The sequence below is a fragment of the Cherax quadricarinatus genome, chromosome 83 (genome assembly GCF_038502225.1).
Source record: "Cherax quadricarinatus isolate ZL_2023a chromosome 83, ASM3850222v1, whole genome shotgun sequence".
In the NCBI taxonomy this organism is placed as follows: domain Eukaryota; kingdom Metazoa; phylum Arthropoda; class Malacostraca; order Decapoda; family Parastacidae; genus Cherax; species Cherax quadricarinatus.
In genome coordinates this window covers 5,536,516-5,557,577 of record NC_091374.1, presented here as the reverse complement: position 1 = coordinate 5,557,577, position 21,062 = coordinate 5,536,516, and the positions used below count along the sequence as shown (strand labels likewise).

Sequence of the window (21,062 nt, the reverse complement as noted above, 5' to 3'; positions counted from 1 at the left end):
TTCACACTATCACTGTCTTTGAAGGGGCGCACAGATACAACAGTGTGTATGTCACTCTAAACAGCAAATATCCCAAACCCCTCCTTTAAAAGTGCAGGTACTGTACTTTTCACCTCCAGGACTCAAGTCCGGCTAACCAGTTTCCAGCTCATCAAGTTCCAAAAATCATTTGCCTCCACTCAGTCCTATCTAACACATGCCTGCTGTATTGCTTAAATACTGGCATACCATTCTCTCATCCCATGAATAATTGTGGGGCATACTGGAGCTAGCAACTGGACAGTTGACTAATTCTAGATGAGAGAAGGTTGATTAAACAAGTGTCTACTGGGGAATTATATTCCCCATAGCCTGGTCTTAAACCAGGCCTCCTACACTGGAAAGGAAATAGTACAAGATTAAGAACTATTAAGAAGAATGAAGGAGTAAAGGTACTGGATATACTGTACATATTGAATGTCAGTAGAAGTTTGTAAGATTTACCTGTCATCTATGTGCTTATGAGACAAAGAGAAGATCAGCAATTCTGCTAGTGGGAAAGAATTAACAGATTTCCTCTGCACACCCAATATGACCTAGTAGTACCTCTTTGGATGGTGTATCGTAATGAAGTCCCCTATCATTCTAACCATTATCTAAAACAATGTCATCCACCATAAGTCAGACAATGTGAATTTTTATTAATGGTAGACCCTAAATTCAGAAGTAACAAAGTCCACTGGTTAGAGTTGTCTGCTACAGGTACAATCACTGGTTGCAGAGTTGTCCATTACAGTTATAATCACTGGTTACAGAGCTGTCTGTTACAGTTACAATCAGTGACAACACTATCTCCATACTCACCATTACTGGCCACCCTATCCCCTCTATTAGTCCATTAAATTTAATCAGAGGGAAGCACTAAAGTATTAAGGATTACATAGCATCTGAGAAATGGGAGGCATTCAGGTCTGATCTAAGGAACAAGAGGACAAGTCTGGTTACTTGGATCAAGAACCTTTCACCAGCTTCAAACCTTTCAGGAGTTCATTAATGGTAATGTATGTATTTTTTTTTTTCAACAAGTTGGCCGTCTCCCACCGAGGCAGGGTGACCCAAAAAGAAAATCCCCAAAAAGAAAATACTTTCATCATCATTCAACACCTTCACCTCACTCACACATAATCACTGTTTTTGCAGAGGTGCTCAGTACACAACAGTTTAGAAGCATATACGTATAAAGATACACAACATATCCCTCCAAAGTGCTAATATCCCGAACCCCTCCTTTAAAGTGCAGGCGTTGTACTTCCCATTTCCAGGGCTCAAGTCCGGCTATATAAAAATAACTGGTTTCCCTGAATCCCTTCACTAAATATTACCCTGCTCACACTCCAACAGATCGTCAGGTCCCAAATACCATTCGTCTCCATTCACTCCTATCGAACATGCTCATGCACACCTGCTGGAAGTCCAAGCACCTCGCCCACAAAACCTCCCTTACCCCTTCCTTCCAACCTTTTCGAGGACAACCCCTACCCCGCCTTCCTTCTCCTACAGATTTAAATGCTCTCCATGTCATTCTACTTTGATCCATTCTCTCTAAATGACCAAACCACCTCAACAACCCCTCTTCAGCCCTCTGACTAATACTTTCATTAACTCCACACCTTCTCCTAATTTCCACACTCCGAATTTTCTGCATAATATTTACACCACACATTGCCCTTAGACAGGACATCTCCACTGCCTCCAACCACCTCCTCGCTGCAGCATTTACAACCCAAGCTTCACACCCATATAAGAGTGTTGGTACTACTATACTTTCATACATTCCCTTCTTTGCCTCCATAGACAACGTTTTTCGACTCCACATATACCTCAATGCACCACTCACCTTTTTTCCCTCATCAATTCTATGATTAACCTCATCCTTCATAAATCTATCCGCCAACACGTTAACTCAAGTATCTGAAAACATTCACTTCTTCCATACTCCTCCCCAATTTGATATCCAATGTACGTATCTTAACAACATTTGTCAATCTAGCAAAAATGTAGTAAACATACCTCAAGATATCTCTGGGGTTATTGGCTGCCAATAGAGTCTGGGTAAACAGATGAGGGCCATGAATTGCAGATGAGAACCCTAGAGCCATGAGTGTGGCAGTCAAGCGTCCCCAAGCTCCAGTTACCCAGTCAATGACCCGATTTGTCTCCGAAGCGGGTGATGGAAAGACTCCAGCGTGTAATGAGGCTATATGTCTGGTGAGAGAGCGGCTCAGAATAGAGACCAAGGGTTCTCGATCATGCCGCAGTTGCACCCACAACACACCACCTTCGAGCTGCCCTCCACCTGGACGTCTCCAGGCATCCATGGTCACTAGAACTGTTCCACTGTTGACTCCTTGAACCATGGCCCATACTCCAGGCCATGCTTCTCGAGAAACGTGTTCCATAACAACAAGACCTCCACCACTTTCCACAATACTTCGGATGGATTCCAAACTAGCTGCCCTTCCACTGCTCATATCTATCGTAGTCATTGCCATGCCGCCGCCACCACTCTTCAAGTGTGCAAGACATCTCACAAGGGAGCGCTTCCCACTGTCTTGAGGACCGTACACTACCACACACTGTGACTGCTCAATCTGAAAAAAAGTCATTCAACAATTTTTATAAAACTGTCTGAATATGTAAACAAAAAAGTAATACTACTAATATATCAGCTACCTGGTATTACAATTATTTTTCCCATTTGCCTATTAATAGTGAGCAGGCGCTTGTTAATTATAAGGAACTACAAACATATGTACATGAAAGACTAGGTAAACCATAGAATTTACAAAGGAAAAAAGGTGGATGGTGCATTGAGGTATCTGTAGATACAAAGAATGTTATCCATGGAGGCAGAGAGAGGAATGTATGAGAGTATAGTGGTACCAACACTCTTATATGAGTGTCAAGCATGGGGTGAGAATGTAAAAGAAGAAGGAGGAGGAGGAGGAGGATGTGGAGGAGGTGGAGGAGGAGGTGGAGGAGGAGGAGGAAGAGGATGAAGAGGAGGAGGAAGAGGAGGAGGAAGAGGAGGAGGAAGAGGAGGAGGAGGAGGTGGAGGAGGAGGTGGAGGAGGAGGTGGAGGAGGAGGTGGAGGAGGAGGAAGAGGAGGAGGAAGAGGAGGAAGAGGAGGAGGAAGAGGAGGAGGAAGAGGAGGAGGAAGAGGAGGAGGAAGAGGAGGAGGAAGAGGAGGAGGAAGAGGAGGAGGAAGAGGAGGAGGAGGAAGTGGAGGAAGAGGAGGTGGAGGAGGAGGAGGAGGAGGTGGAGGAGGAGGTGGAGGAGGAGGTGGAGGAGGAGGAGGTGGAGGAGGAGGAGGTGGAGGAGGAGGAGGTGGAGGAGGAGGAGGTGGAGGAGGAGGAGGAGGTGGAGGAGGTGGAGGAGGAGGAGGTGGAAGAGGAGGAGGTGGAGGAGGAGGAGGAGGAGGAGGAGGAGGAGGAGGAGGTGGTGGAGGAGGTGGTGGTGCTGGTCGTGGAGGAGGTGGTGGTGATGGTGGGCCGTATGTTGGAGGTGGTGGTGGAGGTGGTGGAGGAGGTGGAGGTGGAGGTGGAGGAGGTGGAGGAGGAGGTGGAGGAGGAAGAGGAGGTGGAGGAGGAAGAGGAGGTGGAGGAGGAAGAGGAGGTGGAGGAGGAGGTGGAGGAGGAAGAGGAGGTGGAGGAGGAAGAGGTGGAGGAGGAAGAGGAGGTGGAGGAGGAGGTGAAGGAGGACTGTTATTGCTGCTGAACAGCAGTTTAAAGTGCCGATGAAGGTAGAGTAGGTAGCAATGATACGGCTGTGGACTAGTTTGGCTTTAATTGGATAGGAGTGAGTACACAACGGGCAGTGTGAGGGAGTGACTGCAAGCCAGTCCGTGGAGGGGGAGCACTTGTGTCTATCAAGTTGGTCGGCTTAGGAGTGAGACCGAATGGGCTCAGCCTCCCACTGACCTGGGTGAGCCTACAGAGGGCAGCACCTAAATGCCGCGAAATATGAACTAGTCAGAACAGACGGCTAGGCTGTGTGTTCTGACAGTACAGGCTGTCTACATTTGCTAGGCCACGCACCTCGCGTCGGGACGATAATACTGGTGGGCCCGTAGGTATAAAGGAATTACTTACACTAGCTACCCCAGAGAGGGACTGGCTTTCGCTCACTTATAAATAAAAAATGGACATAAAAATGCAACAGGCAAAAAAAAACTCTCCCATCCAGGGGAAGAGAAAACTGGTTTGCCCGCGCTGTTTCATTGAGGAGAGAGTCCAGAGACTGACTGCGGCTTCAGCACACGGAGAACAAAACATTTACTGCACTACTCGAACGTGCTAAAAACAAACTTAGGTGAAACTATGAGCTGGGACGAGGAGGTTTTACTGTAACAAATCACTGGGGAAAACAAAACTGGTGATGAACTGGGGATGTAACAGCATGGGAAAGAAAAAAAAAAAATTTAACTGGGCAACACAAAAAAAACTGCACTGGCTGGAGATACGTAGATGCTGAGTAGTTGTAGACACAATGATGAGTCAAGAGCTGCTGTAGATGGCGTGGGGGCTGAACTAATGCTGGCTTAGGGGCTAGGCCCACTGGGTTCCCATGTGGTTAAGCCAGGTAGAACTTCTTGGAGGAAACTGGGAAGAACACAACACACACGGACGGCGAGATGGACGTAGTTGCGTAGCAGAGAAGGCTGTAGAGGAGGCTGGTGTGTTTACACGCTGACTAGGGTATCAACCAACCCCAGAGCTGCCTCGTGGTCACGCGGGGAGCCACACGAAGCCAACACACTAAACGACCTCACCTCTACTTCTTGTAGCTGAGAAGGGCGTAGGGACGCTGTAGGAGGCAGGAGAATGGTGCTGGAGAGTGTTGAAGGGCTGTAGAGAGGGTGATGAGGTGAACACGTGACTGCTAAGGCTGGAGATGATGCCTATGTCCAGATTTTGTGGGAAAAATCTAGGACGAAGATCTATCTCAGGTCCCGTCAAGACGCTGGGAGTAACAGATAACTCTTTAGGCCAGCAGGTGCGTTGGATGACGACGGACGATATTGACTGGCATCGACCGATGGTGTTGACGGGCGTCGACCCCTCCACCCTGAAGAGGCTCACAATGCCATTGACTCCGCTGTCACCACTGTTATTGCTGTTCTTGCTGCTGAACAGCAGTTTAGTGCCGATGAAGGTAGCGTAGGTAGCAATGATACAGCCGTGGACTAGTTTGGCTTTAATTGGATAGGAGTGAGTACACAACGGGCAGTGTGAGGGAGTGACCGCAAGCCAGTCCGTGGAGGGGGAGCACTTGTGTCTATCAAGTTGGTCGGCTTAGGAGTGAGACCGAATGGGCTCAGCCTCCCACTGACCTGGGTGAGCCTACAGAGGGCAGCACCTAAATGCCGCGAAATATGAACTAGTCAGAACAGACGGCTAGGCTGTGTGTTCTGACAGTACAGGCTGTCTACAGAGGAGGAGGAGGAGAAGGTGGAGGAGAAGGTGGAGGAGAAGGTGGAGGAGGAGGTGGAGGAGGAGGTGGAAAAGAAGGTGGAGGAGGTGGTTGGAGGCAGTGCAGATGTCGTGTCTAAGGGCAATGTGCGATGTATAATGTCACCATGGTTGCTTAACATATTTATGGAGGAGGTGGAGGAGGAGGTGGAGGAGGAGGAGGTGGAGGAGGAGGTGGAGGTCTCAGTAGTAGTAACCAGTTACCAGTCTCAGTAGTAGTAACCAGTTACCAGTACCGTCTGACTCAACGATCAACCGTCTCTTGAGTCACGGTCTTTCATATTGTGCTGACCTCAGCAGTATTCAAAGACCCACTGGGTACTGGGCAGCCCGGCTAGCCAGTATATCGAGTAGTAGCAAGGAGATAGGTAACGGCTGGCAGGTCTCTCTCCACATATCGCCAATATACGTATAACAGCCTACGTGAGTATTTCTACCCTAATCCACGTATCGAACTCCCACATGATAAATGGTGTGCAGCGGTGTGGAGCGTGGATTTACGTTTTTAAGGGTAATTCAAGGCGTTTGAAGGCTGTTTGTGTGAGTAGCGCCAGGGTCAAAGGTGATTCTCCAACCACCAGCTCTACCCTCCGGCACCACCAGCCAAGCCTGACTCCCCTCACAACTTTCATCCTACAAGCCTGTTGTAGCCGTTTCAAGTTTCCTGGCTTAGTTCGTGTGCTAATTGCTTCAATCTCCGAGGGGTTGACCCGGATTTTGCAATTAAGCCAGTCAGTAAGCCAGACTGTGGAAGTGAACGCCAGTCAGCCTATCCAGCCTGTCTCCTGTCATCCAACTGCTCCTCCGTGCTTTGTGCATCGTTACACGTCTTCCAGTCATCCATTCTCGTGGGGTAAGCCAGTCAGCCAACCCAGCTTCTAACCCAGCTGAGAGAGAGAAGTAAGCCACGCAGTAAGCAGTAAGCCAAGCTCCTCTGAAGTATTGTGTATCTCGCTTTGTGCTTCCTGTTGGATGCTAAGAGTGGTTTTCACCATTCCTGTGGCATAGAGTGGGTTAAACCATCTGTGGGTGAGTGGGGCGCGCGGCAGCCTCACCGTCCCCCCCCTTACCACTCTCTCCCACCACCCGGGGTGCGCGGCAGTACCTCAGCGAGAGTCATACCCACCACTCTCCCACCACCACCAGCCATCCACCCTATATACTTGTGGTTGTTTGCACCCTTGTACCGGGTCCTAGTACTGTTTTGGCTCACATAATTGGTCAAGAGATTGTAGCTGGTGCCAACGAGATAAAGCCAGTTATGTGAGTTCGCCTAGAACGCACATTTCTTCACGACAACAGTGTGTGGGTGTAGGAGGAAACACCGCCCGCCCACAGGACAATATCTTCACCTCGTCACCCCGTCACCGCCCGTCTACTACTCTCCACTTCAGTGATAATTTTTTTGAGACATTTTCTTGCATTTAAAGACATTTGCGTGTGTGAGACATTTATAGTAAAATTCTTGTGTACTCTAAACCTTGTGTTTTCAGTGTAAACGCAGTATTTTTGACTCATTATTTTTTAGAATAATTTTTCAGTGTTTTCACTTATATTATTCTGCTGTGTTTTTCTTATGCTACTCGTCTGTAGTAAGTATTATTGTGTAGTGTACCAGTCAGTCACTCTGTGTGAAGTGATTCAATTTTTTTTTTATTGTATTCTTTCAGCGTTGTATTCTGCAGTGATATTTACCCCAGTATACCAAATTTTCCATTTATTTCTATGTGTGTCATTTTTTTTCGTATGCCAACAGTGTCTCATTTCTCTAATTTTTTCGCAGACTGTGTACCATTATTTTTGCCAGCAAAATTTTTGTCGTATCAGTCACAGCAAGATTTTTGTTGTATCAGTCACAGCAGGATTTTGTTGTAAGAATATTAATTTAAGAAGTGTGCTTCGTCACTGTAAGTGTTAACTTACCTGTTTTGTTCCTGTGTTTTATTTTATTCATATTTTCATAATTCTTGAACAAATTCACTCTTGATGCAATTTCAATTACTTTTAACGTAAAGTGTTTCCTTACCCTGCTTGAGTAAATTGTTTTGTCTAATTTACAATTAAGAGTTAAAGTGTTCAATCAGTTTATTTTTTTTTCTTCATATTTTAAATTCATTTTTTTACCTGAGTTTTCCCAGTGCAACTTATTACTGCAGTGATTATTTCTATACTTTATTTTGTTGCACTTGTTCTGAAGTGAATTATTTTGTTGAACTGTTCTGCAGTGAATTCTTTTCTTTTATTGATATTTTGTGCATTATATTTTAATTTTGTCAATGCATTCTTAGAAAATATTTAAAATTTCCCAGTTTACAATTTAATAATTTTATTTTATACTTTCACATTGATTTAAATAATTTAATTAATTAATTTTTTATTAGCAAGAGTAAAGACAGCTCATTTTGAATTTAATTCAGTCTCCAGTAATATTTTTACTTGTATATTTCAATGTAAATTTTTTTTTTCCCTTGGTCAATAGTCCTTTAAATTGAGTTTTCTTTCTTCTTGCAGTGTATTTAAATATTATTCTGCAGAATTAGTTGTATAGCTTTTCATTTCAATTCTAGAATTTTATATCATTTTTATTGTTCATTATTTTTGCTTTATTTGTTCTCGTGTTACTTTGCCATTATGTCTCACATACCGTCAAGTGATACTTTAGTGAATGTCGACACTCAGACCTCTCAGGCTACTACTGCTGGTCCTGTCATCAGTCCTCACAGTTCCTTACCGACTGACAGACCGACCCAGACACCGAGATATTATAGTTATACTCGTGATTCCCTTGATGCGTTACCTTTATTCAATGGCCATGTACATAGTCTTGAAGCATGGTTTGCAGCCATTCGTTCTCGTGCTAGTGCCCTAGGTGAAGGTCCTCCTTCAGAGGAAAGCCTTATCAGAATTGCTAAAGAAGCTCTTTATCGATCTCCTGCTGCTGTTCACGTTGTTGATCTCCTTGATATGCGAGACTTCAGGAATCTTACTAAGTGGTCACAATATGAGGAACTGATTCGTTCTTTCCTTGTCCCAGTAAAAACAGCTGATCCATATGTCGTTCTTAGAGAACTAGTGAATGCTACACCCATGAGTACTGAATCGTTGAGTGCATTTGCTGTTAGATTAGATAAACTTTTATCATCATTTATCAATGCTGTCCAATCATCATCTTTTCTCTCTGAAGAGGCTAAACCATTTACAGAATCAATTGCTAAAATAGCAGCTTTTGGAGCAATTAAAGAACTAATGCCACCTGCTTCTGTGTGTGCTTATGAGGCTGATCCTCCAACTGTAACGATGGAACCACTTACAGCCTTAAATCATGTACGTTCCTTGTGCCCCCAGGGTACTTTCCCTTGTATTAAAAGTAATGTCACAAATATGCCTCAGTCTGCACCACCTCTTGTTTGCGCCACAGAGACAAATCGTGGTCGTCAACCATCTCAGAGATCATCAAGAACCAGTGTACAGAGTCGTTATACACCTCGTAGTATTCATAGTACATTCAGTAACCATAGTCGGCGGAATTGTTACAACTGTGGTTTCCGTGGACATATTGCAATTAATTGTCCTGATAGTTATCCTAAGAGACGTCGTACTGATGATGAGTACTCAGATCTTCCTTACTGTACTTATCATAGAATACATGGACATGACACATCTGAGTGTAATGCTCTCTATAACCTTCAGTACTCTAGATCTTTCCGTGGTCGTCCCAACCGCAGAACCCGTCGAGGAAACAGATCTCGTGGTTTTCAAAATAACCAGAACCAGGCTCATTCATTCAATTCTCAAACTAACCTGAACCAGGCTCGTTCTTCCCAGTCGGGGGAATTCGAGCGCCCCAGTCAAACCGCCCCATGGTGACAGTAGGTGATAATGAGTACACCATCCCCGTTCACAACTCCTTTGAAGCCTTAAGCAGTCTCGAGAATGACAACCCTGCTGAGGTTGTTGCTTCACATGTCTCTGACACAGATGATTTTGGGGATGGAGTAGAACAAGTCTTTTCTGATGAAAATCCACCTTTTTGTTTGCACATAACTTCCAATGCAACCATAGGCCCTATAGTGCAAGCATCTGTTTATAATGCGCCCGTTCAATTGTTCATGGACTCTGGTGCGCAAATCAATATTATTAGGTCTAGTTTGTTTAAGGATAAGAAGTTACGACATGTCCTTCTCGTAGAACCGACTCCTGTGTCCTCCCTTAGTGGAGTATCTGGTTCTCACCTGCGTGTCTGAGGTACGACTGCCCTAACCTTTTCTATCCAAGGTAGAGACTTCACTGTTTCCTTCCTTGTTGTCGACCAGATTACTTTCCCTGGTGACCTTCTACTGGGATTTGCTTCCATGCGAGACTTACGCATTGTGCTCGACCCTTATCGATGGCATGCACAAATTGACGACTTGATCGTTCCATTCTGGGGTTACCAGCTTGGATCAGAAATCTGTTATACTGCTGCAGAGTATGATGTATGGATCAAGTCCTTACAAGCTAATGCATTCCCCAGTAGCGTACCCAAGCGGTCAGGCACTGGTAATTCTGTCACTCCCATCAGTGTTCCACCTATACCTTCAGAATTGCAGGATAGTCCGATGCCTCAAGTGTCCGAGGACGCTCAGATTGCCTTGAGTGCTCAACCTATCCCTGCAATGCCTGCTAGTTCGAGTAGTAGTTTCTCCACAGGGGACGCCTTGTCGGAAAACAATTACTTGCAACTAGTAATGCCATCTCTTGTTGACGTCACATGCCGTCTGCAGAAAAACGTTTCTGTTGCGGCTAGTGCTCTCACTAGAGTGTCTGTAGTTGTTCCTAGTGTTCCAGATGGTGATAACGTCCTAGTTGACAGTGATTCCTGCAAAGTAAAAGGTCTATTTGTTGAACCATCCTTACATGTTGTAAGAGATAGTAAGATCCATTTCTACCTGGCCAACACTTCTGGTCACAGTGTTCGCCTCAGAGCAAATACCAATCTTGTTGACCTTGTTCACTATCCTTACCCTGTTCAGGTAGAGGATGAGTTGTCACCTGACCAGTGGGTCGGTGCTATTTCTGCCGGGGAGACCTCATCCACTGCACTGGATCAATCTGTTCCACCAGTTGAGGAGAAAGACTTAGCTTCCACTGACTTCCCAGATGAAGTCAAGCGTTTGTTGACTCTGTTGAACAAACGTCGTAAAGCCATTGCTTTACCAGGTGAGAAGATGGGTATAACGAACTTATTGTCCCATCGTATTCCACTTGAACCGGGTACTAGACCTATCTACATACCTGCGTACAGAATGCCTCATTCACAAGTTGCTGTCGCAGAAGAATTGATCAATCAAATGCTTGATGATGGAGTTATTGCACCTAGCAATTCACCTTGGAATGCACCCTTGATACTAGTACCTAAGAAGGATGGTACTTGGCGTCCAGTAATTGACTTTAGGAAGTTAAACGCAAAAACCATTCCAGATCGCTTTCCACTCCCTGTACTGGGTGATCTTTTACGTAATATTGGAGATAACAAAGTCTTTTCAACCCTAGATTTGTTACAAGGGTTTTGGCAAGTCCCTCTTCACGAGGACAGCCAAGAACTAACTGCATTCTCCACTCCTACAGGTCATTATCACTACCTCCGAATGGCATTTGGATTACGATCTTCCCCTATCACGTTCTCAAGGCTCATGACTAATATCTTTAGAGGTCTCATAGGTAATGCACTTATGGTGTACTTAGATGACGTAATCGTCATGTCTAAAGACGTGGATACACACTTGAAAAGACTTGATGTAGTACTTGGTAAGCTTGAAGAAGCCAATTTAAAGATCAAACTGTCAAAATGTCAATTTTTCAGATCAGAAATTAAGTTTCTTGGTCACGTAGTCACTCCTAGAGGGGTTACGACTGACCAAAGTAAAGTAACTGCAGTACTAAATTTTCCAACTCCCAAAACTGCTGATGCCGTAAGATCCTTTGTGGGCTTAGCAGGTTTTTATAGAGCTTTCATTGCCAATTTTTCTTCCATAGCTGCTCCTCTAACTGAGTTGCTTAAGAAAGATGCTCCTTTTGTTTGGACCTTCCGTCAAGAAAGAGCATTCCAAACTCTAAAAGAAAAGCTAACTTCTGCTCCAATTTTGAAATTTCCAGATTTTTCTAAGCCTTTCTATCTGACAACTGATGCTAGTTCAATTGGCATAGGTGCCGTACTAGCTCAGAAGACCGATGGCAAGTACAACGCAGTTGCATTTGCTAGCCGAGTCCTTACAAAGGCTGAACGTAATTATACAGTAACCGAGCAAGAAGCTTTAGCAATAGTATGGTCTTTAAAGCACTTCCGAGACATTATTTATCAGTACTCTGTTCATGTCTTGACAGATCATGCTCCACTGATACCCTTATTCCAGAACAAACAACCTACTGGAAGGTTAGCTAGATGGACCTTGACTATCCAAGAGTTCAATCCCACCTTTGAGCATTTACCTGGCAAGTCAAATGTAGTCGCAGATGCCTTATCGCGACATGTTAGTATAGTAACTGCAGACCCTCCATTTAGTGCTGAAGATGTAAAGAATGCTCAACGAACAGATCCCATGTGGTCTGGTGTGATTCGATTCCTGCTCCAGGAAGATCTTATTCTGACTGTGAAGCCACCAGCTCCCATCAGTGACTTTGTCATGAACCAAGAATTACTGTATCGAACAGCCGAGTTGGGTACTCCTAGCAGAAGAGTATACCAGTTAGTAATTCCACAGTCACTAGTGAATGTAGCCTTACAGCTAGTTCATGATGTACCAGGTGTTGCACACCCTGGTATGGATCGTTCAGTAAAACAAGCCAGATTGAAATACTTTTGGCCTCGTATGGCAACTGATATTTCTGAGTATGTTAGGAAATGTAGTGTCTGCATGCAACATAAAGGCAATGCTAATGGTCCTAATCCAATCCAAGTGTATCCAACTACTAGCGAACCTTGGGAAAGAGTTGCGCTAGATTTGTTAACTAATTTCCAATGTTCCCTCCAAGGTAACAAACATCTGTGTGTTATGGTAGACCATTTCACCAGATATTGTGAGTTAGTTCCTATTGCAGATAAGACTGCCGAGACAGTAGCTAAAGCGTTTAAAGAACGCATTATCTGCAGGCATACCACTCCTAAGTCCCTAGTAACAGATAATGGAGGTGAATTCTGTAATGAAATTCTTGAAAATTTGTGTACCTTGTACAAGATCACTAAATCCACCATTGTTCCTCATCATCCTGCCAGCAATGGGTTAGCGGAACGAACCAATAAGAAAGTACTTGATGTCTTGAGAGCCACTATCAATCCCAATAGTGAAACTTGGGATGAAGTTATACCTGATGTGCAGTGTGCTATAAATTCTGCTTACAATGTTTCTATAGGTGACACTCCACATTATGCATTGTACGGTGTAGATAAACGTTTGCCTTATGAGTTGTTATATTCTAATCCAAAACCAAATTACAACCCTGATGATTTCGTAGCAACTCGTACCAGCTTAGCTCAAAGTGTTTTTAGAAGAATCCGTGAAACACTTCATAAATCAACAGCTGAATTTACAAGAGTCGCAAACACTCGATCAAAGCCATCCAAAATCAAAGTAGGTTCGAGAGTTATGCTGACTAATTTTAACAAAACGTCTGCTATGCCAAAGCTTGATCAAAGGTTTGTTGGTCCTTATCGAGTAGTTGAACATATCATTGGAAATAAGTATAAGGTTAGAGAGATTAGTACTGGTCAGTATAAAGAATCGCATTTGGATCATATGAAGTTAGTATGTGATGATAATGATGTTCCAACCCAGACTAATGTGACAGACTCTGACAATCCTCCTGATCCTGTACTCTCTTCCTCTGATACTCAGTCAGACGATCAACCTGAATGTCGTTATTCCCTACGTACACGACAGGTATTGAGAAATCCTCAAGTATCATTTGTAACTTCCAATTCAGAATTGCCTCAAATACAGCATGAGTTAGCCAATGCTACAGAGTTTGATCCTCCCAGAGATGACACCCATTCTGCATATGCCAATCTTACCCTAGCAGAGTTGGGGTTAAATGTAAATAACCTGTATAGATGAATAATTAAAGTATCAACTTATCAGTATTCAAGAATTTTTTTTTTTGTGTTCATGTTCTCTCCGCATTCTGAGAGTTAACAGTCTAGATTTGCGTGCACCGAATCTGCCTTTCTGTTAAACACTCTTTCTTTGTATATATTCCTTCCTCAGAATCCGTAGATCACACGAATACAGATCGATCGATCAAAAAATTTTTTTTTTTTATCACTTGTATTCTCAACGTAGAGTTCGTTGTTCAATTGTTGAGTTTTAAGTTGTACTATCGTATACCTTGTATTGCATTACAGTTTCAGTTACGTAAGCTTTCATTCCATTGTTCTACTTATGTATTTTTAATGTTTAATGTTGTGTACTTTGACATTGTATAGAATCAGCCCAAGCCGTATACCTACCATCTCTAGTTTGTATTAGTTGTATGTCGGGACGACATACGTTAGCGTCGCCGAGCTCTCAGTAGTAGTAACCAGTTACCAGTCTCAGTAGTAGTAACCAGTTACCAGTACCGTCTGACTCAACGATCAACCGTCTCTTGAGTCACGGTCTTTCATATTGTGCTGACCTCAGCAGTATTCAAAGACCCACTGGGTACTGGGCAGCCCGGCTAGCCAGTATATCGAGTAGTAGCAAGGAGATAGGTAACGGCTGGCAGGTCTCTCTCCACATATCGCCAATATACGTATAACAGCCTACGTGAGTATTTCTACCCTAATCCACGTATCGAACTCCCACATGATAGAGGTAGAGGAGGAGGTGGAGGTAGAGGAGGAGGTGGAGGTGGAGGAGGTGGAGGAGGAGGAGGTGGAGGAGGTGGAGGTGGTGTAGGAGGAGGTGGAGGAGGAGGAGGAGGAGGAGGTGGAGGAGGAGGTGGAGGAGGAGGTGGAGGAGGAGGTGGAGGAGGAGGTGGAGGAGGAGGTGGAGGAGGAGGAGGAGGAGGTGGAGGAGGTGGAGGAGGAGGAGGAGGAGGTGGAGGTGGAGGTGGAGGAGGAAATGGAGGAGGAGGTGGAGGAGGAGGTGGTTGGAGGCAGTGGAGATGTCGTGTCTAAGGGCAATGTGCGATGTATAATGTCACCATGGTTGCTTAACATATTTATGGAGGAGGAGGTGGATGAGGAGGAGGTGGAGGAGTAGATGGAGGAGGAGGTGGAGGAGGAGGTGGAGGAGGAGGAGGAGGAGGAGGTGGAGGAGGAGGTGGAGGAGGAGGTGGAGGAGGTGGAGGAGGAGGTGGAGGAGGAGGTGGAGGAGGAGGAGGAGGTGGAGGAGGAGGAGGAGGAGGAGGTGGAGGAGGTGGAGGAGGAGGAGGAGGTGGAGGAGGAGGAGGTGGAAGAGGAGGTGGAAGAGGAGGTGGAAGAGGAGGTGGAGGAGGAGGTGGAGGAGGAGGTGGAAGAGGAGGTGGAAGAGGAGGTGGAAGAGGAGGTGGAGGAGGAGGTGGAAGAGGAGGTGGAAGAGGAGGTGGAAGAGGAGGTGGAAGAGGAGGTGGAAGAGGAGGTGGAAGAGGAGGTGGAAGAGGAGGTGAAAGAGGAGGTGGAAGAGGAGGTGGAAGAGGAGGTGGAAGAGGAGGTGGAAGAGGAGGTGGAAGAGGAGGTGGAGGAGGTGGTTGGAGGCAGTGGAGATGTCGTGTCTAAGGGCAATGTGCGATGTATAATGTCACCATGGTTGCTTAACATATTTAGAGATGGGGTTGTAAAAGAAGTAAATGCTAGGGTGTTGGGGAGAGGGGTGGGATTAAATTATGGGGAATCAAATTAAAAAATGGGAGTTGATTCAGCTACTTTTTGCTGATGATACTGTGCTGCTGGGGGGATTCTAAAGAAAAGCTGCAAAGGTTAGTGGACGAGTTTGGGAGGGTGTGTAAAGGTAGAAAGTTGAAAGTGAACATAGATAAGAGTAAGGTGATGAGGTTATCAAATGATTTAGATAAAGGAAAATTGGATATCACACTGGAGGGAGGTAGTATGGAAGAAGTGAATGTTTTCAAATATTTGGGAATTGACTTGTCAGCAGATGGGTTTATGAAGGATGAGGTTAACCACAGAATTGATGAAGGAAAAAGGTGAGTGGTGCGCTGAGGTATCTGTGGAGACAAAGAACGTTATCCATGGAGGCAAGAAAGGAATTTACAAGAGAAAAGTGGTACCAACACATTTATATAGGTGTGAAGCATGGGTTGTAAATGCTGCAGTGAGGAGGCGGCTGGAGGCAGTGGAGATGTTGTGTCTAAGGGCAAAGTGTGGTGTAAATATTATGCAGAGAATCTGTAGTGTGGAAATTATGAGGTGTGGAGTTACTAAAAATATTAGTCAGAGGAGTGAAGATGGGCTGTTGAGGTGGTTTGGTCATATAGAGAGAATTGAACAAAACAGAATGACTTGTAGAGCATATAAATCTGTAGGGGAAGGAAAAGGTTGGAGGGAGGGGGTAAAGGAAGTTTGGTGAGTGAGGGGCTTGGGCTTCCAGCAAGCGTGCGTGAGCATGTTAGATAGGAGTGAATGGAGACGAATGGTTTTTAGGACCTGACAAGCTGTTGGAGAGTGAGCAGGGTAATACTTTGTGAAGGGCTTCAGGGAAACTGGGTAGTTGGACTTGAGTCCTGGAAATGGGAAGTACAATGCCTGTACTTTAAAGGAGGGGTTTGGGATATTGGCAGTTTGGAGGGAAGTCTAAGCCATCGTATCTAAGCGCCTCTGGAAAGACAGTGATTTTGTATGAGTGATGGTGAGAGTGTTGAATGATGATGCAAGATTTTTTTCTTTCTTTTGGGGTATTTCTTTCTTTTAGGTCACCCTGCCTCGGTGGGAAACCGCTGAAGTGTTAAAAAAAAAAAAAATCCAGCAGGCACATGTGAGCACATTATATAGGGGTGAGTGAAGGCAAATGGTTTTTTGGAGGCTAATAAGTGTTGGAATGTGAGCACGGTAACATTTTGTGAAGAGATTCAGGGAAACCAGTTAGTCATATTCAAGTCCTGGAGGTGGGAAGTACAGTGCCTGCACTCTAAAGGAAGGGTTAGATAAACTTGCTGTTTGGAGGGACATTTGAACTGTCTTATCTGTGCACTTCTGGCAAGACAGTGATAGTGTGAATGATAATGAAAATGTTTCTTTTTTGGGTCACCTGCCTTGGTGGGAGACAGCCAGTGTTCAAAAAAAGAAAGTACATACCCCATATGAGAAGACTTAAGTAAAGTACTGCAGTAGGCCTACATGGCCTATGCTAGATACATCTGTCTAGCCCATTTTCACTGCTACCCAAAGAGCTTGTCAGTTACACTATTCAGCAGTTTGTTACAGAGATAGAGTTTATTTACTTAGATGGGATAATCGATTACGAAGACAAAATTATTACCAAGCGTAGATAATTCTTGAGAATAGGAAGGGGAACCAGGAGTGAATAAGCTACTGCTTCCAGAGTATGTAGATGTATACAAATGTCTTGGGCACTGTTGTTCACTAGTAGATCATACGGCCCACTCACCAGGCCATACTCACCCTGCAAGTAAACCAGTTACGTATAAAATGTACACAGAATTAAACTAACATGTAAAAAAAAAGACCAAAGTAAAAACTACTGACTCACATTTGAAATACATTAAGAAAACAAATAACATCTCTGAGAAATTTGAATACTTTGATCAAATGATAGCTGTGAATATATGTATGTTCGTGAATGAGTGAGGTATGTAAATACCATTTGTAGTTATACAAGTAGAGCTATACTCATGGTGTCTTGTCTTCATTTTCAGTTTAATAAATATTTTCTTAAATATTCCACTGGTAACAGTACTTGTTGCTCCTGTGGAAAAATTACCGTCTACTGGCTGGCTGATGCTACACACACACACACACACACACACACACACACACACACACACACACACACACACACACGCGCACACACAGTTCCTCAAAAGAGATTAGTGCAGAAGCTAGAGGATCAGGCACATATAACAGGATGGGCACTGCAGTGGATCAGAGAATACCTGACAGGGAGGCAACAGTTAGCCAAGGTACATGATGAGGTATCACAGTGGGCACCTGTGGTGAGCGGGGTTCCACAGGGGTCAGTCCTAGGACCAGTGCTATTCTTGGTATATGTGAATGACATGATGGAAGGGATGGACTCAGAAGTGACCTTATTTGCAGATGATGTGAAGTTAATGAGGAGAATTAAATCAGATGCAGACCAGACAGGTCTAATGAGACCTGGACAGGCTGGACGCGTGGTCCAGCAACTGGCTCCTAGAATTTAACCCTGCAAAATGCAAAGTCATGAAGATCGGGGAAGGGCAACGAAGACCGCAGACAGAGTATAGGATAGGCAGCCAAAGACTGCAAACCTCACTCAAGGAGAAAGATCTGGGGGTGAGTATAACACCGAGCACATCGCCGAAAGCCCACATTAACCAAATAACTGCTGCGGCATGTGGGCACCTGGCAAACCTGAGAATAGAGTTCCGATACCTCAGTAAGGAATCGTTCAAGACTTTATACGTCAGGCCCATACTGGAGTACGCAGCACCAGTTTGGAACCCATACCTGGTCAAGCATATCAAGAAATTAGAGAAAGTGCAAAAGTTTGTAACAAGGCTAGTTCCAAAGCCAAGGGGAATGTCCTACGAAGAAAGGTTAAGGGAAATCGGTCTGACGACACTGGAGGACAGGAGAGTCAGGGGTGACATGATAACGACATACAAAATACTGCGTGGAATAGATAAGGTGGAGAGAAACAGGATGTTCCAGAGATGGGACATAGAAAAACAAGAGGTCACAACTGGAAGTTGAAAACTCAGATGAGCCAAAGGGATGTTAGGAAGTATTTCTTCAGCCACAGAGTTGTTAGAATGTAGAACAGTCTGGCAAGTGATGTAGTGGAGGTAGGAACCATACATAGTTTTAAGACAAGGTATGATAAAGCTCATGGAGCAGGGAGAGGGAGGACCCAATAGTGGTCAGTGAAGAGGCAGAGCCAAGAGCTGAGTCTCGACCCCTGCAACCACAATTAGGAGAGCAAAACGTTGCCACAATAAAATGTCACATTAGTTGCACTTGTGTCCTTTTACCTAACATATTGTTGGTAATTCTACCAACATTAATACAATATAAAAGGAAAAATGCAATAAATGTGGTGAGAGACTTAAGCAGCATACACTCTGCTTGTACTGCATGTAATATTTTTCTAGAGAAGTCAAGCATAAAAAGAAATGGATAATGCAGCATAATGGGAACTGTTTCATCAAGCACTTATGCAGTACTTGGAGTGAAAAAAAAAAAATAATCAATATGTATGTCACAGTGAAGATGCCACTAGAAGGAATTTTTTCAAGTGAATGTGACACATCACACTCTTGAAAAGTGGTAGACATACTGCACTGACTGCCAGTGGAAGGATCTTGTGGAACACCAGGACAGTGGGGCAAGTCACTGAGAATCTTTCAGAATGAGGTGGCTTACAGGCCTGGTTGCCCACTTAAGAGTCCTGGCTGTAACACACAAATCCATATGACATACTATTCAAAATATCTTAATCCCTGGAGCTGAAGAATACCATCCGCTGAAGACTGAGGGGACCAAGTGTAGGCAAACCTAAGTGGGATACCTGCATCCCTGAGAAGCCTCCTCCACCAGAACCCTCCGTGGTTTGAATACTCGTCCTCAATAGTGTGAAGCCTCCTTTACCTAACATATTTCAGCCCACACACCCAACCTTTTCCTTAGTCATCCCTCCAGTGGATGGAGGTAAAGACCTTAATGGAAGTTCTACATTGGTGGCAGCTATTGGTCTGGCCTCCTCATCAGCAGCCAAAGTAGCAGAGGAGCCCCTGCCCACCATTCCTATCCACAGGCACCTGCCAACATTGCCTGCTGGGTCATAGAAGGCACCACAAGCCCCCCCACCACGACAAGGTTGCTGCCTCAGGGGGGTTATAGTAATATAAAACTGATAAGCAATTCACATAAGAAATCAAAATTATTATTTCACAGACTTTCAATCAAAATTTTACAACAAATACGGGTCATTCACTTATCCATTCCCATAATGCAAAGGCAAAGTTGAAATTTTATTGCACACCTTCAGTTCACGTTGTTAAATTAGGTTCTAAACTAAATAGCAAAAATCTATTCAGGAATCTGAGCCAATTACAAAAATGCAACTATTATGAGGCTTATGGAATCACTTTATGAAATTATGCAATCGTAAAAAATATTCGATGAATCAAAATTTTTGTAATATCATTACTTAGTACACTTTTTCTACAGTTACAATCTTTTTCTCTGCTTTTTTCAAAAAATATTATATATAAAAATTTAAAATGTTGTAACTCAGTAGCCAGAAGCTAAAATTATAATTATTTAAATCAGCTAAAATACTGAGGTATGTGCTTTTCCATCTCGAATGGACTATTTTGTTTGTTGGGAAATAAAATTGGCTGAAATCTAATAACGACAATAAAATTCTGGGTATATTATAAGCCCACCGACAAACATGACTTTTTTACATTTTCATTCCATACAAAACACAAGAACCAAGTGAGGAGTGATAATAGGATGTGTTCTCATGCACACAGAATTAGCTGCCCTGAACACTACATTCAATGAGTTTTTACCACAGTTTTCTCTACTGCAGAGCCCTTCATATTTCCTCAAGGATTACAGAGAGAGAGCCCTGTGTATTATATGTCCACCTAAAAACCAGTGTGATATTCCCTAATAAAAATGTAGATGATAGCATCAACATTGTTAACTGGGGCTTAGCCCTAGCACCTCACCTGTCTATGTCCTCACTTTATCCAGTTAGGTACAATAACCTCCTCCCTAGTAAGCAACATGAAGCCTCCAATAAAGCATCCATAGCTTTCCATCACATCCAGTTATCTAATTCTTTCTTCTTTCTACACACCAGCCGCATCCCAGTGAGGTGGGGTGGCCCAAAAGAAAAAACGAAAGTTTCTCCTTTTACATTTAGTAATATATACAGGAGAAAGGGTTACTAGCCCCTTGCTCCTGGCATTTTAGTTGCCTCTTACAACACGCATGGCTTACGGAGGAAGAATTCTGTTCCACCTCCCCATGGAGATAAGAGGAAATAAACAAGAACAAGAACTAGAAAGAAAATAGAAGAAAACCCAGAGGGGTGTGTGTATATATATCTTCTTCTTTCAACATACCAGCCGTATCCCACTGAGGTGGGGTGGCCCAAAAGAAAAAACTGAAGTTTCTCCTTTTAAATTTAGTAATATATACAGGAGAAGGGGTTACTAGCCCCTTGCTCCCGGCATTTTAGTCGCCTCTTACGACATGCATGGCTTACAGAGGAAGAATTCTGTTCCACTTCCCCATGGAGATAAGAGGAAATAAACAAGAACAAGAATTAGAAAGAAAATAGAAGAAAACCCAGAGGGGTGTGTATATATATGCTTGTACATGTATGTGTAGTGTGACCTAAATGTAAGTAGAAGTAGCAAGAT

General features: G+C 44.0%; 1 protein-coding gene across 2 annotated transcripts in view; it reads right to left on the bottom strand.

Moving 5' to 3' along the window:
* LOC128702258 (cortactin-binding protein 2-like) overlaps positions 1 to 21,062 on the bottom strand; it is a 120,992-nt gene that overhangs the window by 6,425 nt on the left and 93,505 nt on the right. For both annotated transcript variants that reach the window (XM_070102762.1, XM_070102763.1), the window contains 2 exons: positions 16,943 to 17,086; positions 2,050 to 2,630 (listed from right to left, as the gene is read on the bottom strand). In XM_070102762.1, the coding sequence (XP_069958863.1) occupies positions 2,050 to 2,630; positions 16,943 to 17,086 (725 nt within the window). The remainder of the gene's footprint in view (positions 1 to 2,049; positions 2,631 to 16,942; positions 17,087 to 21,062) is intronic.